Here is a 27,681-nt window from a genome sequence, read left to right as displayed (position 1 = left end):
TATAGCTTTTGTAGCTTGTAGATGTCTGAAAAGGCTTATGATAATTTTCTCAGTGTCCAAGTTTAGAAGTTGATTTTGCATAATTTCAAATTGATGTTTCACTTTTAGTGTATTTCAAAATTTACTAATTCATTTTTTAACTAAGAAAAAATTCAGAGGACTATTCTAAATTTCAAGGTAATTTTTGTCCTTTATTGTTTAATTTGATAGGTTGGTCATAACTCTACTAAATGCATTGTCTGAAAATGATTTAACAAAGTAACTTATTTTTTATAGTGGCTAAATATCAAATCTAATTTTTATGTATGTAGTATGACAAAACTAGATCTAATACATACTTCAGATTTAAACAACTTAGGTTTCAGTGGACTAAAATTTTATGAGCCAGCCTTGAGAACTATTTCCTTTGGGATAAATAATGAATATCTGATTTTTAAACTTTAAAGGCATATTACTGTAGAATCTTGATTTCATGTAGGTTAATTTGAGGTAAAATTTGGTCTTAGAAAAGTTTCTCAGTGGTTTTGGATGACTAGTATTTTGTTGTAATGGATTTACTAGATATATGTGTATTTTATTACTCTAATTTTACACAATACAATTTTGGTTCCTGGGTTTATGGCCATCATCGGACAAGCTATTCATAGATAGAAGGTGGCCTAAACATCAAGGATGTTCCCTGTCTCTTTTTGGATGCTCTCCAAGGGGCTTTTCAGTTCACGTGTCAAACCAAAATAGGAAGGGGCGTAAAAAGTGTGAAGGAAGGAATATGGTTTAGGAAATTGTGATGACCCAAGGGTAGAATATAGTCTATGTTATCTGGCTTAATACTATGGAATTCAGCAGTTATAGATAAAAGATAATTGGTAATTTTCCATACGATTTGTAATTCTCAAGACAATGTTGAAGAATGGATATCAATAGTCTTATATAGGGTCACCAAGATTGGTAGGGGGATTATGGAGGGGATAGTGGAGGTGAGGAAATTGGAAGGCTGAAGCCTAAATAAAATATCATGGAGATTAACCACCTTTCACTGGTTTTGTAATATAGCTCCCTTATTTCATTGAGTTTTTTCAGCCTGTAATTCCAGTTTCCTCCTCACATTCAAACCCCCTATTCTCACAATTTTGTTTATCCTGCATAAACCACTGATAGCTGTTCTCTAACATTTTCTCGAGAATGACATTTGTATGTTAAAACCACAATAGACAATATTTAGTTCATGTAGATAATTATCAAGTAAATTTCATTTATAACCATTGGTAGAAACTGAGATTTGAGTAATAAGTGCATTAAAAACCAAAAATACAATAAATACAACAGCTAGCCTGATGTCTGATATTGATTTTATGTTTTAAAATTGTATTAGATATCAACAAAGCAAAGTAAGAGCGATTGGGTGAAACTAGTGAAGACAGAATGTGACATGGAGGATGGAGAAGTCAGAAAAGACCAGAAGCTATACTCCATTTGCAATTTCTTCATTAAGCGTTAATTTTTCTATTTTTAGCGAAGAATATTCTTCTTGGACAAAGCGTTTTCAACAAATTTTGATGAATTTCTGAAAAACCCTTCTCAATTTAAAAATGGTTTCAAATTTTGCTTACTCCTACGTATTTTTATCATGCGCAGTTTATTTTCTCTAAGAGCCGGTAAATGAGAATTTCAGTGAATTATATTGAAAAAGTAGAAAATTGAACCTTTGAGCCACACCAGTGAATAATTCCATATGCAAGCATTAATAAGTCCCAATTTTCTAATTGCTCCAGTGTTTTAAGAGATTCTATAGTTTCTAATTGTTCAATCCAAATGTATACCTATGTTCTTTGTATATTATGACCAAAAAAGAATTAATCAAAGAGATACTCGAGTGGGTGACCTGTAAATTGTTCCAAGGGCAAAATGATCAATTAATGCTAAATTTATTTTTTCTGGTCATTCCTGCAGCTGAATGCATAAATAACATTTTTAACACTTTGAGTGCCATATAAAATGGCCAGAAGGATGAGTATATATCAATTTTGCCAGGCCAGTTTACCAAATTTAAGGTTTTATGATAAATTTTTGCCTTTGACATAATAATTATCACTGAGAGGTGAAACTTAGAAATTTATTGAGTAGTGTATTTTTATCCTCTCTATTGTTAATATAGAAAATGTAGTGACTTATAACAGTATGCATTTTTGCATATAAGTTAAATTTATTGATAAAAAAGGAAGTCATTGAGAGAAGCATGGCACTCTAAGGGTTAATATCTTGTATTTTAGCTTACAAGGGGATGCAGGGAGATGGTAAGTATTTGGTAGATGTCTCAAGGATTTTGATGTAATTGGCTTCATGTTAATTTATTTATTGTTGATTGCGTGATATTTTTCCTGTCTAATTCTGCGGAAAGGTGGGTTGCATAGTCACACGAGAATTTATGCAGAAATTACTGTGTCTGGCATGATCTTGATTTTGATAGATACCACTGAAATAAATCCACTATTTATGTCTTAATGCACTTCTTAAATAATGTAGTATGTGTGATTGTATTTCTTTTGGAATTGAAAATTAATATTTTAGTTATCTCTCTCACATTTCACTTTTCACCTATGGTCTACTAGATGAAGACCCTAGGGGTAAACTAGATGATGACACTGTCAAATACAAAAATAGGTGAACCAATTAGTCAAAGAAATTACAGTCAACTCTCAATTATCTATGCAAAAGTTCTCCATTCTGCTCTTCCTCTTGTGGCTTGAAATGTTTTATTTCTGTGCTTGATAAGAAATTTACCGCTGTAACTGGTGGTAAATGATGATTATAAAAGTTTTAAAGTGAAAAATATGCCATCATTTTCCATGTAGTATGTTTTATGTGTCAAACAGCGAATATATACGTAAAGATATGTCAGGTGTCTCAGGCTCCAGGCTTTTTGTAACTAAATTTGTTGTTGTTGACATGGGTTGCCATTCCCCCTGGGAATACCCCCAGGCTTACCTTTAGTCCGTTACAGAACTTCACGGCAGGCCATGTAAATTTATAAATACATATTGTAAACATGCTTTGTATCAGCATTTTCAGCTCAGTTTTCTTTTGAAGATGTAGTTATTTCAAAATCAGTTTTGTATTATTGTGACAAAATAACTGAGCTGCACTTCTTTCTTTCCCCAAGTACCATTCTGAACTCTTTGATACCTTACCTTTATGCTTGTCAACAAACTAGTGCAGTAATGTTCAATACTTTTAAAGAACAGTTCTCAGGAAATCATTAAAATGTACCCGAATATTTATTGTGTTAGCTGTCTGATCATTGAAATCATTAATTTCATCAGCTCTCTTATTTAACATTTGTCATTGGTATCTGCACATCACATCTCCTGGAAAAGCACTGTTATATATATCATTCATTTAAATCATTCTTCATTCCATAGATTTTTGTTCTGTCAACCTTCCATAGTTATTATGAGGCACTTCTTAAAACCCCTCCTAAATAGGATGCATCAATTGCATCCCAGGGTCCATTGCATAATAATAAACTTGTAATTGAAATGAAAGAGGTAGCTTTGTAATACCGCACACACTGTATTTAAAACATGACCTAGGTTTCGATGTTGGACGCGATCTGATGATGACGTCCAACATCAAAACCTAGGTCGTGTTTTAAATAAAGTTAATGTGGCATTACAAAGTTACTTCTTTCATTTCAATATGTTTCGTAAATTCCATAAAGTCACCCCTGAGACAAGAGATGTCATAAATTTGTAAGTTTCATCAACTTACCAGAAGTATTAAAAAAATATATGCCAGCATAAAGAGACCCATTTCACTTTCGATACTTATGTATCCTAAATGTATATATGATCACTTATAATTGGCATAGAACACTTTCAACTTGCAAAAGTGAGTGTATTATATCATGTTTACAAATCTTAAGGGGCTAATGGTTCTTTTGAGCTTGAAACAGCTATAAATTTTCCTCATTGACTGATAGTTGATGGCAATGGTCAAGACCACTTGTATGACAATCTATCATACATTGATAGTTCCCATAAAATGAAAAATCACCATTCAAGGAAAGTTTATTTCAACTGTATATCCCACTATTACATTTCAATGCTAAATTTTTGTTATGACTCATGAAAATTGTGTGGAGAAAAAACTTGTTCTGATTTCATGGAGAGCTATCTACAGACATTGAACTTTTAAATAAAACTCTCAAACAATAGCTAGTTGGCATAGACTAATGCTATCTAGTTAGAACTGAACTTAATCAGTCTTTTCTACTGAGAATCTACGTATCTTTTTGCGATCCACTTTCTCACCCATGTGCTTCTAGTCTTCTCCCATTTTAAGAAATCATCAATGTCAGTGAAATCAATCATCATCAAAGTGGCTGGACAAAACATGACATTTCAGAGTGGTCTGAATGAACTTACCCAAATCAAATTTTACTGCATGTACATTGGATCTATGGTGGTAGATATGTTTCTTGTGCTGTTTTGAAGATTCCCAAGCTGTCACTCTTAAGGCCCTTCAATTAAAATGGCTGTTTGCTTTGTGAATGGTTCTCAGCTACTCTTACTCTAGCAGCTTCCCAGAGACATATATTTGGTATTTACAATGGATGCCGGGTTTCTCTCCACCCTTCATCCTTTCCTGTCCATCCCCTATGGCGCAAAAGCTGTCGGTCGCCTCCCCTAAAAACTACTACTACTATCAATTATTTTAGAAATGAATAACTATTGCCACCACCGGTAACCATTTCCCATGCACTTTATCATGTAGCAGTTAGTATAATCCCTGAAGTAATAATGTAAATTCATTATATTAACTTGTTCTTTCCTCAATTAGCATGGAACAAGCACTTAATGGTTGGTATTTATATGTTACATACATAACAATTTTTACATTTCACTCATGAAAACACAGGTGCACACATACTCTTATAGGAAAATTATGGTATTGCTTATTTGTGATAGAAAATGCCTTTAGTGGAATTGCACAGTTATAGAACTGACAGATGTGAAGATCAATTATATTGATAAGATCATGGATTCATTGGTTTTCTAAACAAAATTTCTTAAACTCAATATTTTTTTAGTGGATTTTTGTGCTAAGCTGTGATGTTTCACTTCTGAATTTTTTAAATTTTAACTAGTACTTAGTTAACTACTCAAACCTTTTCTGCTATTATGTTTCCTTCACAAAAAAATTTAGATTCTTGATAGAACAAAATTCACAGATTTTCTCTGTCTTTACTTTTATTTTTAATCCTTACTAACCCTCTCAATACAAATGTATATATATATATTTCTTGCTAAGTCATTTGCTATTCACAGTTCCTAATTTTTCAACCATCCATGATTACTCATTCTTTTACTGAGAGAGATAATTGAGGGTTAACTGTAAATCCTGTGCATGTATGTGCATGTATTTTATGCTACTCATCAATGTACTAATAATTGGTATAATACATCTTTTTGCAGGATCAATGTACGTTGATGGAGCTGGTCCATATACCGGATCTGCCGCTGGAAGATTCCAAGGTCTTGATTTGGAGGAACCACTCTACATAGGTGGTGTTCCTGATTTCTCAAATATACATCGTTTGGCTGGATTCACACAAGGATTTGTTGGTATGTTCTGAAAGCTTGAATGTTAAAATGTTAGGATGTTCAAATGCATAAGAACATTCTCTTGTGTCATCCATTATTAAGGGTAAGAGAAAGGTGAGGAACGAAGATGACCAAGATAGGTATGGGTAGTGGAATATCCTCATTTCCTCAAGTGCCTTGAGAGATGAATGCAATGTAGATGAGCAATCAGTGAGTGCAAAAATGGCTGCAGACCTAGGGAGAGGAATATTAGGGTCATCTGTGAGCAATGAGGAGAAACAGTTATATGAGTGTACCTGTGAATGATTAGGTTATAGAAGTGACATCATAGTATAAAATACCCATTTCATGCATTTTGCATTTATTTTAAGTTTTATCAATATAAACTTGAAATAATTTTTTTCGTGGATCAATGTGAATCACTGTGACATGAATTGTGGAAGTTTGCCATGACACTGTAAACATGGTCAGAAAAAGAGAACCTCTGAGTTTTTTTTAAATTGGATACAGACTTTAAGATAAGGTTAAATGAATCTAACAAAAATTTCATCCTTCATATTCATGCTGTCAGGGTTTTTGATCATTAATGTAGAAGATGAACAAAAGAGGGTCAAGGGTAGATTCTTAAGGCATTCCTTTGATGTAGGGTACTCAATCATTTTCTGAAATCAACTAAAAAGAGCATTGACAGTTTAGGACAAGTTCAATAACTGTATATTTTGGGAGTTTCCATTTACCTTTTCTGTCTTAGTACATTTTACTTCATATTCTGGGTTTTATTAGGGGACTGTAATTAAATTGCTTGTGCCATCTGCATAAATTATTAATTGGCCATTATTTATCTTGGTTGATAGATTATGTATGTATAGAAGAAACAAAAGAGGGCCAAAGATCAGCCCTCAAGACACACTTTTGGTGATATAGTTTGATTGGGATGTATATATAGTTATGTACACTTACATTGATATTACATTGTTTTAATTAAACATATTGAGTCCTGATAATTACAAAAGTTATTATCAATTCTAATGCAATGCTATTGATGTATATGAGACTGAATATTTCCTATAGGATTTGGTGAATAATAGTTTGAAATGCTATGGAGAGTTCATAGAATGGACCGAGGACTGTCTCTTTTTCTTTGAAAGAATTTTGAATAGCCTGAAGTAAGACAAAAAGAGCAGTGTTATGGATTTACCTGTGAAAGACCCATGCTGGGACTGACTCGGTAAAATCTATTCTGTTAGGCATGTGATACTGCAAGAGTATATCATATTCTCAAATATTTTTCTATTTTACTTCTCAGATAGATTTTAGTGCATGACCATGTCAGAGTATATTTTTTGCGATACATCTTTATAAACTGCCAGGAGGCTTTAGTGACCTTATATGAGTTAATAATTACTTTATCATTCAATGCAACAATTTCAGAGTGTAAAAATCATTCGCCTTGACTGGGATTCGAACCCGGATCCCTCAATGTCCGGTCGAGTGCTTTAGCCAGTTAAGCTATTAAGGTGTCCTCCTAAACTCTGAAATTACTTATCATTGAAGGACCTTTTAGCTTCCCTGATTTTTTTTCCATGGATTCCTTCATTTCGGATTTATAGTTTTCTTTGGATAATGTAAAGTGGTTGTTTTGTTTTAACCAGATGTGATACCCCATAAGGTTGGATCGCAACTTATCTCAGGTGTGATCATTGTGATTTTACTTCAGTGTATTTCTTGATAGTTTTTAGAGGGAAATGGAAATTGAAATGGTTGAAGGAAGCAGAAAATAAATTCATTGAATATTTAATGGATATGAATGGCTTTAAACATTTTTTGCAGTAAAATTCTTTAGGTGCTTACAAAATGTACAACGTCAGTCTCATGGAAAATAATCTCTTTGGGAATTTGCAAAAATTTTTTTTGCTGAAAAGGTAGGAGTTGTAGATTTTGATCCAATAAACCTTTATTATTGGCTCTGCTGTAATTTTAAGAGAGAGGTATCAAAATGAAAATGTCATTAGGGAGTAATTTGACTTTGGTACAACTCAGGTTGAGGTTTGAACTGATGGCTTAAAATTGAAGGGAACACCAAGGTGAAGTGAGAGTGATTAATACCAGTTGTTAGTTAAACAATTCATGGCTTTTGCCACATGTTAATCCATCTGCTCATACTGCTGACTCCTTGTTCATAAATTTTTGGGCCAAAATATCACTGCAATGATGCCCCAGCCTTCATATTCACTAGGCTTGGGCCCATTTGAATTTATCTGTTCCCAAAAATAAAGAGAACCTTAAAGGATGGATTTTTTACCAGCATAGATGAAATTAAAATGGTATCACTAAGAGAGTGAAAAGGTATACCAAAGATCAACTTCCAGGAGTTTTTCGAGGATTAGGAAAGTTGGTGGCATAAGTGTCTAATATCTAATGGGAACTACTTCAAAGAGGGTAATATTTATATAGACAAATAAATAAAATTCTTTCAAAATAACTCAAATTGCCATTATTTCTTGAACACATCTCACATCATTAGATTTTACTGTTAGTGTTTGGGCTGAAGACTTTATTTTTCATCTGGTTGAGAAACATTTACATCACTGTCAGGAGAGCAGTAAATATATACGATTTTTTAGGACACATTTTTAGTTAAAGCCTTTGGTTTAGCATGGCTCACCTAAAAGATTTTTCAATAGATACTTTCTGAAGAGGATTATCATCAAGACTGGATTTGACTAAAATAACAGCTCCGCTATATTTGTACATGGTTCAGCATAAAAATGATTTGTACTTATACTTAGGCAAGTACATGTTTGCAAGATCAGATTCAGCAAACCAACGTTCAGTTGTGTGAAACGTACTATTATATGGGAATATATCCACTAGAGTCACCAGGAGTGGATGGAAGTTTAAATACTTAATCCTAATGTGCTTCTTGCTTGCAGGATGTATCAGCCGGTTGGTGGTTGGAACCAAAGAGCATGAACTTGTCCGTGATGCAACCTCAAGAGATGGTGTGAATTCATGCGATACCTGCTCCAGTGAAGAAGCAACTCATTGTCGCAACAATGGTATATGTCAAGAGTCCAGTACTGCCAATGGCTTTGTGTGCATATGCCCATCAGGATACTCTGGTGACCGCTGTGAAAGGGTTGGTGAAGCTTGTTTCCCAGGTATGATGTATTTTTTATTTCACTTAGTTTTTTTAATTGGTTGAGACTTAAGCATTTTATTACAAAATCAGTTGATGAAAAATTTTTTAATACTGGGAATGTTCAATATTTTGTGCATAAATTTATTTGACATTTTGGCTGTGAAATGTAGATGTAACAGTGTAGTTTTGTCCTTTCACATGTAATTTTTCACATGTCATGTGAAATCCATTCTTAATTTTCTTAGCAACTTGTTATGGAGTATTTGGATATTTTCTAATGGTCTTGAAATAAGGATATATATATGCAGACTTATGAAATGGTTTTTAGTAATCAGTGGTCATAGATATCAGATAAATCTATCCAATACTTATTTTGTCATCTAATTTTTATGGTGTTAAATGTACCAAGTAATGTAAATAGACTTCTGTCAGGTAAAAAATGTTAGTATTAATTTTATAATTAATTTTATGACATTAGTCTAGAAGCTGTGAAAGGTGTTTTGATTGATCTGTAAAAATTATATTCCTTTTCTAAGTGCTCATATATTGCTTGTACTGACATTAGGTGCTTGCCATAATGGTGGTACTTGTGTGAATGAAGAAGGAGGACTCAAGTGTCTATGTCCAATGGGCAAGAAAGGACAGCGCTGTGAGGAAGATCTAGTGGTTCGGCAACCAGAATTTGCTGCTGATGGTGGTTATGTTGCTTATCCCACACCAAAGGCTTTGAAAAGGTAATGTATTGAATCATTGCTATTCATTCTATTGGAGTGTTATATACAGTAATTTGCTGTCAAATAATATTAGATATCAGTCGTTCTGGGAATGGGCGTACTTTCTCTTTTTTTCATTTTTCTAAAATTTCCTATTGGTATTCACTTTTTCTCTCTCTCTCACCAATTGAAAAATAGTCAGTTACAGCTGATATTATTAATTGGGCTCACATGGTAAAGTTGTAGCCCCGCCTAAGATTACTTTCCTATCCTTGGCTTTTTTATGAGTCTTAGATGGGAAAGAAAGGTGGAAACTATTCATGATTGCTTCTGGTTTCCTCCCAATAAAAAATTATCCATCTGAAGGTATTTTTGAGTTAAAATATTTAATATTAAATATAAGGTGGCCAATCAACCATGCTGGGAAATAGTCAAATTGAAAACATATTAGGAATATCTAGCTCACTACTGTCAAGTACTGTTAAAGAAATGTCTCAATCAAAAGCATTTCATCTGGGTTTTCCAAAGATCAGGTTAATTCATGACAATGTGATATGGCAATATTGGAATTATATAGTTAAAGCTCTATCCTTGAGGAGATCATTCATATAAATCATAAAGAGTTGGGACCGAAGAATTGAACCCTGGGTAACACTAATGGTGATGTGCTTGGGCTTAGAGGTGTAACTATGTTGACTCAGGTGAATATTTGTTTGTGTCTTAAAACTTGCTGTTCATGATAAGGAAGGATTACCTCTAGCCTAAAGGTTTCCCTATGATCCTAGGCTCTTGAAGTTTTTGAATGAATGATGTATCATTTATGCTATTGCCTTTGCCAAGTCATAAAATATCCCAATGGTGAGGAAGTCTTTATCTAGCACCATAACATATTGTTCAGCAGCTAAAAACAGGCAGACACAGTGGACTGAACTGGATGAAATCCAATCCATGTTGAGAATTGTTAAATTACAGCCAATTTTCCAAAAATTTCATTATTCTATTATTAAAACCTTCATAAAAGACTGAGAGCATGGAAATTGGACATTAATCACCTGCATTGTGGGAGTAAATTCTCTTTTGTATTGATCCTAAGAGCTAGTTAGAGAATGTTCAGAAAACATCCTTGCTCAAAAGATGCATTTGTAAGGTGAGAAATTGGATATGCATCAAAGATGATGTACTTGTAATCAGGGCCAGATGTGCTACCAAGGGATTTTGTTTTATCAATTTGCAATCTAATTTTTGCTATTGATTTTGCAGTATAGTACTTTGCTGAAAATATATTAATTTTAGCCTCTCTCTTTTTGAATTGTTTAAGCATTTTGTTCTACTCTTTTTCAGAGTTAGTATTATGGAACTTCAACTGTTAATGCACATCACACAGAGCTCTACTTTCAGTTATTAAATTAATAGGAAACTAATGCTTTCTTTTTATAGGGAGTCTCTGTTTTACCTGTTTCTTAGGAAAAGCTGCATTGAAATGTACTTAAAAAGTATTCGTAAAAGCATTACATTTACTATCTGTGGAGACTAGGTTGACTTCTTCCCACCACTCCTGTGAAAGAACCAAATGGAACTCATCTATGGATGTCCGATCGAATAGCCTTTTCAATGTGTACATATGTTGGCCTACTGTCATGAACCTGAACCATATTGTGTCTTAATCTGAATACCTAAGCCCATGTGATTGGAGAAATCAGTATGAAGTGTTTCCAATGGAATTTCTTTTGAGATATCAGTAATTATTCAATCCTTATTGAAGCCTTATTAACAATGTAAAGCCATAGACATGTGGGCATATTTACAAAGTCAGTAATTTCAGATGTGGGTCTTCAACTGGTGTATGTTTCAATCATTATTGATCAGTATTTTATCTATCGTTTTTGCAATAGCTGTTTGCCTGGTAGCGCTAAGTGTTGACAAAAAAATCCAATAATCTACTGGTTGAGCTAAGCACAGAATAAGGCTCTTCCTCAACTTTGAGTTTTTAGGATTGCAGACTATTACTGATTTCATTTAGCTTTGTGTATTGGGGATGAAAATATGACAAGAAAATGGAACAGAAAATAGAGTTTTATGATAAAATAGTATCATTTTTACGGGAGCCACTCCTGTTTACGTCCTGAATCAATCTCATCTTGAATGATATTTGGTCAAATCTATGGAAATGGGAGGGCACAAATAGCTCCTGTCTATTTAGCAGCAATGCCACCGTCTGCTGAATTGATCAATGAGCCATATGCTGTCCTTCTGTACGTGAAGCCTCCTCATATGTTCCTTTGTGCAGGATTCCGCTACCTATCAATAACTTGAGAGAAATGTCACTTAACTGAGTGATGTGAAGCATAGGGAAAAACATCTATTTTTCATCCAATGATACATCTGCCTTCTCAAGTATCGATATTTTACCAAGAGGATTCTTTTTGCATTTAGTGAATATTTTCACATATTTGAGTAGCCCAAAATCAGTATTTTCTTTATCTAATTTAAGAAAGTTTGCATTTTGAGGGGGTCAAGTTATGCTGACAGCCCCTTGAAGTTCAGAAAATGCCATCATTATTAGTAATGGACCACAACTCTCAAATGAACTCCTGTTTACTCCCTTCTTTAGAAGCCCATAATCAGAATTAGTGTTCATAACTTCTTATTATCATTATTTGAACTAGATAAAATTTGTTGTTTCTATTTAAGAATTCCTTTTAAGATTTAATTATTTCAGCATAAGGTATGTGTTCTCAAGCATTTGGAAAGTATACATTTTGTCTTTTCACCCAATTTTTAGGCTGAAGCTAAATCTCCAAGTTAAGCCACACCAATTGAAAAATGGATTATTACTCTACTGTGCACAATCTGAAGATGGGAAGGGTGACTTCACATCACTGGCCATAAATGATAGTCACATTGAGTTCCGCTATGATGTAGGATCTGGTAAGTCAAAGTTTACCTTTCAATAACTATGAGTGAAAAATCTACAATTCAACATCTTACTGTTAAAAATGTATCCATTTTAATCCTTGCACATTTGATATCTTAAATGATGTTTTACTTAAGTGTCTTGAGATTGTTTTCTAAGCAAGAATTGGAATTAATTTCCTTCCCTTTGATATGAAATATTCTTTGAGTCCAATAATAATTTTGAAGATCATTAGACTGAATTTGAGACACAGTGTGAATAAAATGAAATATGTATTTGCAGAGCTTTTAGAACACATAAGCAATTCATTTTTATTTCTTGAGATGGGTGCCATCATTATACAATCGATGAATACATTTTTTTTAACTGAGAGAATTAAAGAGTTACATGTATTTACATCCCATCTAATTGCTCACCTTCGAATTTTCTTGAAATGAATCATTTTGGTTTGGAGAGTGGATTGATAGGAATTAGATGTAATATAAGGGCCAACATTAACAGAAATTCAGTGCATAATTTAAAAAATGAAAGTCTATTAATTAATTCCCTTACAGTCATAGTTAAATCGGACATGTTTTAATTCTAAAGAGGCTCTGAAGCTATATTCCTGGGACTTGATTTTTTTTAAATGGGGCATCCTAACTATGACTAATGACTAGCTTTAATTGGCTGATCACTTCCCTTGTTGTTTTGATCATACATGTTTCATTTTATTAATTATTCTTGTAGTTTATTTTTCTCTGATATGGAAACCCCTAGTTGTAGATGTGTATGTATGTAAATATGTATGTGTAAGATTTGATAGCATAAGATATGCCTTATCTTGTTGATAAATGTAATAGTTTACTTGAGCTATTCACAATTACTTGAAATAGGTACAGCTGTATTGAGGAGTAACAAAGAGTTGGAGTTAGATCGATGGGTGTCAATTGTTGCTGGTCGTGATGGTCGTGAAGGTTTCCTTTCGGTGGATGGGGAAGAGACTGTTCTAGGAAAGTCACCAGGGCCAACAAGAGGCCTTAACCTCAAGACTCCATTGTATATTGGTGGTTATAACAGGGAGAAGGTGAAGATATCCCCAGGTGTAGGACTTCCTGAAAATAGTCGTGGCCATGTTGCAACTTTTGACGGCTGTATCTCAGAGGTAAGCAATCTTTAATGTTGTAAAAATATCATCTTTATAATGCTGCCTCCTATTTTTTCTTTACTTTTATGAGAGAATAGAGTGGTTGTGGAATTCATAGTTGGTACTAAAATGTGCACTGATAGACAAGTTGATTGATAATCATTTTATCTAAGAACTTTATGTAAAATAACTTGTTTCAAAAGGATTAACATGTATTGATGTAACATACTTCCATTATTTTTTGTGGGAAATCTAAGGTATTGTTTGTTATAGTTTTATCCCCCTTGCAAGGGATATTGCACCAAAATAAGTAATCTACTACTGGTCATCTCTGGCATTCCACTGTAGCATTTTTATATGGAGCTTCATACTGGAAATTCACATCCTGATCTAATCTGATTATTGCTCTGAAAAAATCTGCAGTAAAATAAGGATTTAACCTGGAAATTATAAGAAAGAAACTCAATTTTTGTTAATATTTTTGCAGTACAATTTTGATCAGTTTTGGCCCTGTCCAATATGAAAGCATTTGATGAAGTGACACACTCGATTAACTAATCACTTGGATGAGATGTGCCTTATCTGTATTATCTTCTTGAAGTGGGTATATTTTATTTTCTTCAGGTTAAGGCATCTGGTGTGGAGTTGGATTTAATCCAGTCAGTAGTGGAGTCAGCAAATGTTGGAGAGTGCAGCGAAGTAAGTAGAAATGTTGACGACGGCCTGAGAAACAGAATTGCCACTGAAGAAGAAGCCAGGCACACTCATGCAACAGATCATGGCAATGAGATATTCCCCAGCTCCAGGGCCAACAAAAATCCATGCGAGAGTGCCCCTTGCCAAAATGATGCAATCTGCATACCTTCAGCTCACAACCCTAATGACTACGAGTGTCACTGTTCTATTGGGTTCCGGTAAGATCACAATCCATTTGATTTTAATGTTTCATTGTGCGCTCTAAAGATGCAGCTACTTAGCTACTTACTACTATTTTTAATGCCATTGGATAACCAATAACATGTATGATTTGGTAAAATATTTGTTCAAAATTTCATGGAATTTCTGTAGCAAATAATGCATTATTTTAACAAAAATAAAAGTAATATTAATTACTATACGACATTGTATGGTCCTTTGTATTTTAACTTGAGCTGCAAATTTCACTGTTTTCTTGGTTTATGCACTTACATATTTACTTTGATTTGCAGTGGGCGTAATTGTGAAAATTCAGACAGTGTGTGTGATTCACTAAGGCCCTGCCAGAATGGTGGTACCTGCATATCATCATCACCTAGCATTTATCACTGTGTATGCTCATTAGGTTATGGAGGAAAGAACTGTGATCAAAGTAAGTTATTCACATTCTTCTATTACATTTGTATGGATTCAGTTGACAAAAAGCCCTATTTCACAAAATTCAGTTACCTTGTATGAGTATATATCTCAATTATTAAAATGAAATCCAATTACAGATCTGCATGGGATAGTAAGGTCTGAGTTGACACCTTTACTGAGTATAATTGCCAGTTCTTTAGTTTTAGAAGAGAATTTGCTGAAATAAATGTATATATTGAAATTTTGGCTCTCATGAATCCCATGGAAGAGTTTGAGTCATGTCCTCAGCAACCTCTACATATTTTTACAATTATGTGCTCATTTCTTTGGATCTTCTGATATCCAACCATAAAAAACTTTTTTCCTATTTACATAACATAAGGAGGCTCTAATTTTTGTCTCCAATCTATGCATTTAATATCTAATTCAACCTTTAGCAACTGTAGTGAGCAATAAATAACAATGGGAATTTCATGTAATCTTGAAAAACCATTGGCGTTAGCCTTCATCACTACTCTGCTTTCTTATCAAAGTGCAATATGTGAAAATTGCTATCGGATAAATTAAAGTATTACCTTATTTCTCATGGTGAAGATTCTCATACTTTTGTTAAATATAAAAAAATGGCACTGCCACTGTCTGATGATGAAGAGTAGTTGACCAAAAATATCTCTCCTAATTCTGATTTGATGCTTAGGTCAAGCTTTTTAATACATGAAGTTTAATTTTCAAACTATATTTTTTTTCAGGAGTTGACTTTAGTGAGTCAGTGGGCTTCCAAGGTGACGGTTATCTTGAACTGAGCACTGACCTTCTTCCACACAAGTCTTCCAGTGAATTAGAATCCATCATCATAGAATTCTCCACAACATCTTCAGATGGAATCATCTTTTGGCATGGTCAGACCCCGGAGACTAATGGTCAAGGGCACGATTTTATTTCAATTGCAGGTATGCTGTATTTTATGTTTGTACATAAGTAAATTACTTATATGTTCTTGTGGTTGTATAAATTTTCCCTGCTGTATTTCCCTCTTCTCAAGTATCTCATCATGACTAAAAATTGGATTGAACTCAATTAGTGTAACTACTGAAAACTCTTCTTTATTGAGCAATTAAGAGTAATTATATTAATTTCATATTCAAGTTATTTGCTTTGGAATGGCAAAAAGTTATTCCTGCAACAATTCTAGATATCCTATTGCAAGAAAAGACTGGAAGCTACCAGCAGTTCCCTTGATCAATTTCAAAATTAATTTTCCATTTAAATTTAATTTTTATTGGATGTATCATGGACACTCTTTTTTCTTCTCAAATGTTCAAAAAAGTTTTAGTTGTTCATGAATTAATATGATGTTGTAATCTAACTCCTGAAGATCTCATGGCTCCTAAATATTGGCTCATGATGTATCAATATTATTACCTTTTTAATTTTGTTTCAGTATAATTTGTAAATAGGAATACAGTATATCATTTTTCATACTTGTATTTTTGCACTTGCTATTATAAGCCCAAAGGTTACCCATATTATGCTTTTTTATATTCAGTAGAAAAATAGCAAAATAGGATGATATTAATGAAAATTACTTAAACATACTAAATTGCTGGAGAATAAGGCCTGTTGAATCAACGTTCCTAAAATATTTCATCAACCCATTCCTGCCCAAACCATTGTGAATTGATTTTTCTCAATTGTTTAGCATAGTGGAACTTCTTTCATGCAAAATATATACATTATGCATTTCAAAATTTTCACCTTTTTCATTGAAGGAAAAATGTTGCATTTTTGCGACATTGAATTAATGAATAGTGCATACTTAATATCAACCAGAATGATATAAAATACTCTTTTTACTTTTTAATGAATGTTTGCACTAGCAATTCATTTATTTGTTACATTTGCAATTATTTAATACTTCCATATGTATAAAACTTTAACATGTATTTTGTGAAAACTTATCCAGCAATTTGAAGATATGTTAAGAATTATTTTAATTTGTTGTGATTTCATATTGGTATTTAGCAGTGTTGTAAATGTGTAAAATACCAGCCATTTCTATAGTTCCATCATCATTAATTCCAGATAGAGGTTAACCTCCATTTATCTTTCATTATTATTAACCCAAAATAATATTTCATTAAAAATGGGTGATCATAGAAATCAGATTATAGATTGAAGAAATTTACAAAGCCATTTGCAGTTTCCTATGTGTGTAGTAGAAACAAACAAGTATCCAGTATGGTCAAATTTTCTTTAAACCTCCAAAGCATTTAAGAAAGCCAGCTTTTTCTTGCTTCATAAGTCATCTCCATGATTTGGTGTATATCATAGATGGACTTACTGCAGCCCCATAATAAGTAATAGTATTTAGATATGTGAAATTTTGGCTTATTGACATGGGATGATAACTTTTTATGGTAAATAATGTCACTAATCCCCTTTCCAGCATTCATTTGTGACTCTAAGTCACTGACCGACATCTGTGACTGTAATACTGTGTTATGATTATGAAAGTTTTCTAGCTTATGAATTCAAAATGAAACAAGAGCATGCTCTGATTTTTGTCTTCCATCTGCATATTTAATTATTTGTGTTGACATTAAACAAAAGTAGAGGCAATTATGGCCCATTGTCACTCTCAAGGTGCAGTGCGTATGAAATTCACTCAATTAGAATTTGAGATATAATGATTTCATTTTAGGATTTTATAGGATCTGACCCCCAAACCCTGACTACATCCCTAGTACTAATTTTTAAATATATTTTCTCTCCTGTAGTGGTTGATGGTCACTTAGAATTTAGTTATGAAATGGGTTCCGGCCCAGCATTAATAGCGCTGACTCAGACCCGAGTGGATGATGGTAAGCGTCATCGTGCTGTATTCCACCGTGAAGGAAAAGATGGAAGTATTGAGCTGGATGGAACTGAAGTGGAGATTGGGAAGAGCCAAGGATTCCTAGCTATGCTTAATACAGCTGGCAACATATACCTTGGTATGTTTTAAAAGTTATTTTATCATATTTATATGTTTAATTTCTGGTAATTCTTGCTGGTGAATACTAATATATCGAATAAAATATTAGATTTAATATTGTAATACAAATGTCAATCAGATTGAGGCAGCTACGCTAAATTTCCAATTTCAGATGTCTTTCATCAAAAGACCTTATGGTATCAATGTAAATAATGCTTAGTAGTCACAATTTAAATCAAAAGGGATTTAACTTTTTGCAGATTAAGGGCTGAGTGTTCAAGTTTGATAGAAATAGTTCCACACTACTTTTGTTTGCTCTGATAGAGATGCTAACTAAATTATGATTTTACCATGGTGTAACCAGTTCAATTAGGATTATGCCATTTAATATCATGCTTTACAGCTGTCGTACCGAGGTCAAAATGTTAGACTACTTAAAAAAAAGTACAGCCGAACCAACGTAACGATCAGCTCCAATATAATTTTCAAACTTAGCTCATTGAAAACCATCCTCTGAGCCACATCAGAATTTGTTTACCTCAATAAAAGCTGCAAAAAAGTCACTACCTGAGATGTGTGCTAGAGAAAACTTTATTTTATTGCTAGTTCTTAAAAAAATTTTGCTTATGTATTTCAAATAAAAGTAGTGTTTTGTATTTGATCAATAATTGAATACACCTGCATTGATCTGTAGAGGGTAAACCTCCTCACACAACTTACCAGCTACCATTGGAGGGATTGACAAAGTCTAAATGTTTTATTCGTTTACAGGTGGTGTTCCAAATGCTCGACTGATGACTGGTGGAAAGCACATTGATGGATTTTCTGGCTGTATTCATTCAATTGACATCCAGAACTCAGGTCCTCTCAACTTAAGAGAGGAGGCCTTGTCAGGAGTGAATGCACACCCATGCTCAAAGTGAGTACTTTGTGTTCTCTTTTCTCTTTCAGGTTGCAGATTTCTTTTCTTACATTAAATGATAATTTTGCTATTCAGTTGGTGATAAACTTGTTCTCTGCTATTGAGATAGTTATGAACTATTTGCAACTTGATGATCTGAATATAATTTTCATGTGGAATAATGGTTGTCATGTATGAAGTGTTTCTTGAGAAAATCATCATCTGTAAGATGAGACTCTGCAAGGTGGCATGATTCCTATAGACTTTCCATGAAGATTAATTAAGTCATTCTCTTGGATACATCTTCATTTTCTTTTCATAGTAATAGCCACATTGAGTCCTCACTTTATATTCTATAGTTTAACCACTATGTCTAATAAATTATTTTGATAAAAAGGTCCAATTAAGGAAATTATCTCCTCATGGATATTTGGATAGAGTGTTCCTGTTAGAATTTCCTAAGGAAATGTTTATGATAGAGTATGAAATATCATCTCCACATCCTGTGTAAAGTAAGCAATTACATTTGTTATCAATCAAATTTTCTGCTGACTCTTCCAATAATTCCTCAGGAAAGTACCTAGTAGAAAGAATATGTTCATGTATACAGGGTGTGGCAACATAGCTTCCTTCTTTATAAAGCAAAATTGCTTTAATAAAGGAAGTTATGTTGCAGCACCCTGTATAACAGAATTACCTGGAAATTAAAAGTATTGATCAAAGTTGGCAAATATTTTATTGAGAATTCTCCCAACTTGAACTCTAACATTATTCACTGATGTAGTTGAATTTTTAAGTAATACCTATATTTTACAATGGTATATTAGGTCCTGAGTTTCTTGTTCAACCAATGCCAGGACTTCATATTTGTCCTTAATTAACTTCCATGTCACTAAAGACATAATTAGAGGAAGGCAAATGACTGAAGATGGGAAGAAAATTCACTAGAGTACTTACTCAGTTAGATTGAGTATAGGTGCCAATGTTTTTTTCCTAAATTAAAGTGATGAGTATGATTAGTTTTTCCTTGTTCCATAATGGATATTCATGAGGTCCTTTTCCTTCTTTTCTCTTTCTTTCTGCTACCTCCTCGATGCTACATCTCCTCAAAAACTCAACTGTGATGGAATTCAACCTTTGATGCCTAAATCCTTGCTATCATTATTTTTAATTCCATTTTGTTTTTTTTCTTCTTCTACATTACACTTTGTTTATCAATTTTGAACCTTTTACTCTCTGCATTGTGTTGGAAATACCCTCCGTGGAACCTTGACCCTCCTCCCTATCATATCAAAGAGTATGGTGGGTGCCTTCGTCTTTGGTTTTTCACCAAAGTGGTGGGACTACCACTGCCAAAGGTAATGGTGGCTTTGGAAGCTTTGGTGATACTTCCTTTGAGGTTGGCTCCAGTGTCAGGGGTGCACCTGCTGTAGCATCAACTTCAAGCAGCTGTACTGTCAATGGTTCCTTACTCCTTGTTATGGTGCTCATCACCATTCCATTCTTGACATCTACGTCCCTCCCCTCTGTGACTTTTATCCCCCCAAAATCTCTAGCGCCACGGAAGTGGTTTATCAAGAGCACGCACCATCTTCTACAAGCTAAACTCTGGTGATGGGTTACCCATCTGTGCAATGAAATTGAGGTGGTGAGCCTTCAAAGGTGATATTTTTGTGTTCATTCCTTTATATATGTTTCAGTGTCTCTTGTTAGATTTATTTGACTTGATCAAAGCACTAATCTGCACATTGTGCTGTCCACTTGTTTAGTAGCACCTTAGCTGCTTATTTATCTCTTCAATCAGATAACTTAGTTTAGCAGCATGCCTTTACTTTGTTATTGGCTAGCATTCAACTTTTTGATAGATGTTTTAATTTATTCATCTGGATTGTTTATATCTTACTTGCTTCTAAGCCGCATCTGTAAGTTTTCAATTCACCAATCACATAATACGTATCCATTTTGATTGTGCATTTTAAAAATTAATTATACTTCATTGTTATCAAATAATATGCTCATTGCATGAAAGTCTCTCCTCTTTATAGTAGAAATTCCATTTCTTTCAGAAAGTAAATATAAGTTATCTACTAGTTGTACCCACTGCTCACCAAATTGCTTCCAAGTAATCAGTTGCCCATGCTGAGTTATGCATATTAATTGAAATTAAAATATGGCATTAGTAATATGTCCAGTGTAAGAACTTATGAGATCAAATTTTCACAGTTTGGGTTAAAGCTTTAATGATTCCAAGCATTGCTAATATTTGCTCACAGTCCAAGTTATCTGAGAATAATATTTCTTCAGATTTTATAATATGTTACGGCAAGTTCTCTACTGTGCGAATAGTCTTAAAATGTAAACATGCTCTAACTTTTATTTATTAGAACATTAAATGGATAAAGCCAGCTTTGTTCTTATAAATAAATCTAAAATGCTGAAGTTAAACTTCTTTCGTCTGGCTTTTGTTGTGTTAACTAATGAATAAATGCCACTAACTAATTTCCATAATAAACTATTTCCCTAAATAATGTAGAAAACTCATAAAAATAAAGAAAACTTCTAATCCTTTTGAAATAATACGTATTCCTACCCAAAAATCCATTGTTTGTTTTATATTAATGCAAAATTTAAAAATTATTTTCAAATTAATTATATCACCATAAAAAATCTTGATTTAAATACCTTTAAAAACAGGAATATGCCACATCCAATAAGAAAGAATATTTCTTATATCACCGAACCTCTCCAATTCTTCATTTATTTAAGACACACTCTTTAGATTGAGTTAAATTCTGGAAACATTTTTTTTTCAATTATTAAAGTTCTGAAAATTTATAAATATTTTTTGCATGATGAGATGTACCTACAATATAGTTGCATCAGAGCCTATCTTAAAGCTAGCCAGGCTATAGGTAGGTTCTAGAGGCTTATTTCTTGAAAATGCCAGTCAGAAACTGTACAAGTACTCAAAAAAAGTGTTAAAAATAATATAAAACTCCCAAATTGTCATTCTGAGGAATGCAGGCAAGTAACTAGTACCACACTTTTTAATCATCAGCAGACTACATAGGGTTCTTATTTTTCTGATGCATCTTATGTCTCAAGGTGTTTCAAATTGTCAAGAATTAACTACCTTTATTATGAATTACTTGATATTTGAATTCTACCTTTATAAATGTGCAATTAGGTTGTTCAAAATGGTTGCTACCTACTTATAAAGAAATATTTTGAATCCATTGGGATCCATCTGGATTTCATCATTTGTCAAATTCTAAGAAACTGCAAGAGATGCCGCAACAGTAACTTTTAATGGAGTAATCAGCTAACTGCACATTATAGTGCAACATTTATGTTTTTAAGTTTTGGATATTGATCAACCTCGGCTATTTTTATCACTTTTAGCATTTCAACTCAAATTTTCAATCTCAAGTTGAATCTTGAGCTGGAACCTGAAGCTATGGTGTGAAAAGAAAGCTTGCTGGATATGTGATATACTCAGAGATATCAGGCACTATTACTATCATCCTATATGTTACTCCTGCAAGGATAGTGGATAATATGCCAGAATTTCAGGATCTTGTACACCACATATTCTTGTGACAGCTTCATTAAACTTCACATTTGGGACTCACCCCTTCTTGTAAATAAGCCTCTAGCTATCGGTGAGAGCTAAGTGGACCAGTGACTGTGATAGTTGCTATCAAATGAAGAGGGATATTAATATCCTTTGGTCTTATACATGCTTACATGTAGATGATGGTGCAAAGAAGAAAATGAGAAATCTCACATTCTATACTAGTGCCTAACTACAGAAATGACCAGTAAGCAATAATTTCCTTTGATACCACTTCTGGAACCAATAATAATTAATCCTTAGGCTTCTGCGACATCTATTGGATGAATTCATGCTGTTTCCGGGAATTACTGTCCTGTAGGTGAGTTGATGAACTACTGTTTCGCCTCCAGTCCTGGAGGCGTCTTCAGATTGAAGTGATATGCGTTGCAATTTGGCCACGATATATAGGAGATGCTGGCTGGCCGGGAAGCTCTCTGATTGGCTCTTTCTTGGCAGCCAATGGGAATCAACCTTTTCCGAAATATAGAAAAATATTTTTCTGATACCATATTATTTAATCTCCTTATTGCCATTAGTTGTTTGTTAATTAAAAGCATTAGAAGTTAAGTAGTTGAATTGAACTGGAACTAAGAGAGTCAATCATTTTGACTGATGATCAAGTGATTGGCAAAATTACCAAAACCATACCATGTATTACATTTGAGACAGAGCTTAATTTATTTTCCAATATCATTAGCGTACGTTGCTGTGAGGAGTTTATTAGGTACTTAATGCATTGTTTTAATGCAAATGTTATGAAAGCTTGGAATATTCATGATGGTGAGTGGACTGTATTTTCAAGTGTTAATAGGATAAGATAAAACCATAAACGTTGCCTCAGATATATTCAAATGATCATTAAAGGGTGGTTATTTTTGGTATTTGATTCATGCATAGCTATGATTAATTAGTTATTATAACTCCCATTAAATGCATATCTAAAAAATGAACTAAGCTATGACTGAATGATTAATGAGAACTACAGGCATTATTACTGGATACTATGAAACCAAAGGTATATGATGTATTTTCATTTTAATCAAATTATTTTATGTATTTAAAAATATACTTCTGAGCCTGAAGTGCATGCATTTAGTCAAATATTTAGCTAGGCATTTACTTTACTGCACTTCTGTGAAGTATAATGTTGAGAAAAATAATTTGATATTGCATTTCAATACCTTTTTTCAAATGGTATATTTCAATAAATGGCTACTTAGCATTATTATGCAAAGTAAAATTAATCTTTTTCCTAGTTTATTCACAGTATAAGCAATCATGCAGAAAATAATTTCTTGCTTAGCTTTTGTTGTGAGCAAAATTCAACAGCTGGTGGGAATTCATCTTCATTTTAGATGCAACAATTTTTATTAAGGGGGTATTACATGCTCTATATTTAAAATAATAACTCACTAAAATGGTATTTAAAGTTTCAACACCATTGTATGTTCAATTTTAAAGTGGCATAAAATTTCAATTCATGTCAATTATTACAAGATGCCTTTTTTCCATTGATTTCATTCTGAGCACCTAATTGATATATTTTTTTCTCTTTTCTTAGCAGGGGTGATGATGAGACTGCTGATGATTATGACATCAATGATGTATTGGAAGGACTGGATAGAGCACTGTGAAGTTCATCCATGGCCCAATTTTATATGGATTTTTTAAAATGAATGTGGAGTACAGTGTAAAGTTAATAACTAAAGTACTAGCCATGGAAAAATGCTTGAACATGGATGCCATAGAGACTTCACTTTTCCTCTTCACTGTCACAACTGCCATTTTTAAGGCATATCTTCCCCCCATGTTATTCTGCAGTGAATGACTGCTATTCTGCTCATCAAAATTATAGTTCAACCTTTATTCCCACTGCCAAAAGACTCTTAGTGATCTAATTTCATCTTATCGAACATTTGTGTAAGGAGCTCAACTGCTGTTTCTTGGATATGCGTGTGTCTTAGTCTCTCCGACTCATGTTCCTGAGGCATCATTGTTCAGGAGGCAGTTCCATTTCATTTGTCCTCGATTTTTACCAGCTTTTTTCTGTGCTGCTATGAAGTTACAACTTTATCAATTGATTGTGACGGTGAAAAGAAATGTAGCTGTTCAAAAAAAAAAATGTTACTAGTCTTCCTTTGAGTAAACGCACGAAAATCAGCTGTTTCTTACAAAATGTAAAGTTATGGTTAAAATATTCTTGAATTTCTATTGTTAAGGTAAGATATTTTGTACAAAGATTGGAAGAGAATATGTCCATAAAGTGAGTGACACCAGGAGTGTTTTTGAAGAATTATGTTTGTGAGGTGGACGATAATTAATTTGCAAGTCATTTCAATCCGACATAACGAAGAAGCAAGACTTGCCACAGATTTGCATGCCCCAGTGTGTGACATACTTGAAACTGTTGTGTGTTGGATTCATATTGCCCAAGCATTTTGCAGATCACGGTGCCTTCCCATAATTTCTTGGTTTGTCTATGACAAACGTTGAGTTTTTTTCATGCATGGAGTGGTTTCATTTGTACTGCCATAAATTCTGGTCCTTTTGTTTCAGGATCCACACACAAAGGTGCTATGAGTAATTGTTTATAGTTTTTAGAAGTTAGAGGCTATTGTATGTTTAATTCATTTTGCACTGCCAGTTTCGAGCATCACCATTCCTTCAGCATTTTTCAGATTGAAGTCTACCTTTTGTTATATTTACTGAAGAAGTGAGTAAGTGTTGTACTAATACATTTCTAATTTTTTTTATTCTGTAAGAAAGTCCTAATTTTGTACACATTAAAATGTGTTCTTGTTCTGATGCATGGTGCTACAGTTTTTGAATAGAGGGGTATGAGCAATGTCCCTGTTCCCCTTAATTTTAATGCCACACCCTTTATTATATGCTTTAGTGTGTCAAATAAAACTGCTGTTCTTAATTTTAATTTTAATGTAAAAATAATTATGATTGCAGCCTTGTCACTGTAGGTATAGAGTGTAAGTCAGCCATGACTAAAAACACGGCAAGAATTTTTTTACAGACTATGTTTTCTGAGTGTAACAAAATTCTTGATTCCAGTTGTTTATTTCTTATCATAGCCCTAATTAAAATTGAAGGGAATTTTTAATACTAACATTTGTTGGTAAACAGAGTTGGTGATTTTGTAAGCTATATCTGTGAAACTACAATACATTATTGAAAAGTTAACTGTTAATACCTGTTACCATTCAGTGTCTTTCCGTGTCATTGAATTTAATCTATTTTACTGTACATGTCCAAAAGCATGGAAAATCAACTGAAGAGACAATAAAATCTGCAAATACATTGTAAAAATTTGAATTATATGAATACTTGTTTGAAATAGCCATTTTGGAGGGTTGAGGGAATTGAATTACTGATTGGAGAAGCCAATCCAATGTTATGTACCAATTTACTTTTAGTTAGATAGAAATGAGGTGGTCTACTTTAGGATTCTTAGCTATGTGATCCTGCTTTGGATCATTGCTCTTGGTGCACTATTAAGACCTACATATACTTCATATTTTTGACCTCAGCATTGACAATGCTTACTAAAAGCCACAATTACTTCTGACCAAGTGAAACTTTTCCATCTTACATCCCCAGGTTTAACTCTGGAATAACCCGAGAAAGTTACTCAGATCAAGAATATAATTGTAAATATCTTAAATCACAGATTTACTTAGATATGCAGATTTTCTAAGTATGAGGCTGAATATTCATGGATATATTATTCTTTAGAACTTCAATGGAACAAGATAATTTGCCATGGGGATGGGATACAAAAGATTGCTTCAAGAGAAATGTTGCCTTGGTGTAAGAGCATTAACATTTAGATGTGAGATCTTTTGCTTTCACTAAGCTGTGCATAGCTATTTTTTTCAAGTGAAATTCTCCATTATTATTAACATGGGTAAAGAAATGAAGGAATTGGATAAAAATTGAGTTTTTTCATTCTCACTATATAACAGGGAGCCCTAGTAACATGGGGCTAACGTACTGACTTCCCACCATGAGGGCGCGGGTTCAAATCCCGGCGGTGTTGAATATTTTTCAGAGGTATCTCGATCCCTACTTGAGGTGCTTTGTGGAGGGCACTTTGAGTGAGTACGCCGTCCGTCGGATGGGACGTTAAACTGCGGACCCCTTGGCGCCTTTCGTAAAGAGTAGGCTATTGCCGACGCCGGGTTTCTCTCCACCCTTCATCCTTTCCTATCCATCCCCTATGGCGCAAATGACCTTAGCTGTCGGTCGCCTCCCCTCAAAACTACTACTACTACCTAGTAACATACAGAAACTAATTTCTTATCATGGTTGTACTCTGGAAGAGTGGTATCTAAACCAACTTGGTGTCTTTTGGCTTTGTCACTGAAAACTACATTGATTGAAATGATTTTTTTTTAATTTCTGGAGATAGTTATTTATTGTAATGAGAGAGGTGTTCTTGATCTTTAATTTTTATATGTTAAGAGGATATATGCTAAATTTTTCATGCAGTCTTATCAAAAAAAATAATTTACATCGAAGTCACTTTTTATATTCTGGGTGGGCTTTCAATTACATTTAATGTGTAATATAGGGCTAAAGTACTGATTTTTGATTCAATTCCTCAAGTTTAAGAGTTATTTTGAGATCTAAAATGAAGTAAGTTTTATAAATAAAGTACATAATTTTTTAGCTTGATAAAACTGTTTACTCTATGTTGTATATTCATTTCTTAATTCTCATTCGCTAACAAAAGAAGCAGGAGAGGATTCTTTTAGTGTGCAAAAGCACTGAATACTATTCATTGATTTCGGATATGTTTATACTCAATGAAATACAGTAATTTAAGGAAATTTGTTTGGCTATTTTGGAGTTATTCTTACTTCCAATTAATTTTTTCTTCACTATTGTTTGATTATTTATACAGATGGCACAAGGAAAGGAACTTGGCCCCCTACTCTGATTTGCAAATTTCACACCCTGTCGGTGTTAGTTCTTTTTTTAAGTATTACTTTTTTAAGTATTGCTATTATACATTGTACCCTACAAGCCACTGCTAGGGTGTGTGATGGGGTGAAAACACACAAGACTAATTTTGATACAACATACTTTACCTCACCAACATGGTCGGATAGTGTTATTTTGATCCCTCATCTATTGTGGGAAAATGACATTTTAAATTTATCTGTTCTGCACTATATCTATTTTTATTTACATGGTCTCTCCTACAATAGTATGATAGGGCTGATAATACATTTTCAATATCATTGCTGAAGAGACCTTCCAGTTTATGTTAGAGCTCCCAGTTAGATAACTATTGAGTTGGTGTTTGAAATACGATTTTTAAGAGTACAAAAGTCTTGCAGGTA

General features: G+C 33.5%; 1 protein-coding gene across 1 annotated transcript in view; it reads left to right on the top strand.

The window, feature by feature from the left end:
• The window catches only part of trol (terribly reduced optic lobes), a 703,100-nt gene extending 679,128 nt beyond the window's left edge, over window positions 1–23,972 (top strand). Inside the window, exons 71-83 of the mRNA XM_071594907.1 lie at window positions 2,271–2,294; window positions 5,475–5,624; window positions 8,537–8,764; window positions 9,311–9,479; window positions 12,241–12,386; window positions 13,248–13,516; window positions 14,123–14,412; window positions 14,707–14,846; window positions 15,583–15,783; window positions 17,611–17,826; window positions 18,579–18,726; window positions 20,005–20,370; window positions 23,886–23,972. Coding sequence (XP_071451008.1) covers window positions 2,271–2,294; window positions 5,475–5,624; window positions 8,537–8,764; window positions 9,311–9,479; window positions 12,241–12,386; window positions 13,248–13,516; window positions 14,123–14,412; window positions 14,707–14,846; window positions 15,583–15,783; window positions 17,611–17,826; window positions 18,579–18,726; window positions 20,005–20,323 — 2,300 coding nt within the window. The 3' untranslated portion in view covers window positions 20,324–20,370; window positions 23,886–23,972. The remainder of the gene's footprint in view (window positions 1–2,270; window positions 2,295–5,474; window positions 5,625–8,536; window positions 8,765–9,310; window positions 9,480–12,240; window positions 12,387–13,247; window positions 13,517–14,122; window positions 14,413–14,706; window positions 14,847–15,582; window positions 15,784–17,610; window positions 17,827–18,578; window positions 18,727–20,004; window positions 20,371–23,885) is intronic.
• Window positions 23,973–27,681: the final 3,709 nt, after the last annotated feature.

The sequence above is a fragment of the Hetaerina americana genome, unplaced genomic scaffold (assembly GCF_022747635.1).
Source record: "Hetaerina americana unplaced genomic scaffold, ioHetAmer1.1.p SCAF_7, whole genome shotgun sequence".
Taxonomy (NCBI): domain Eukaryota; kingdom Metazoa; phylum Arthropoda; class Insecta; order Odonata; family Calopterygidae; genus Hetaerina; species Hetaerina americana.
This window is presented reverse-complemented; position numbering and strand designations above follow the sequence as displayed.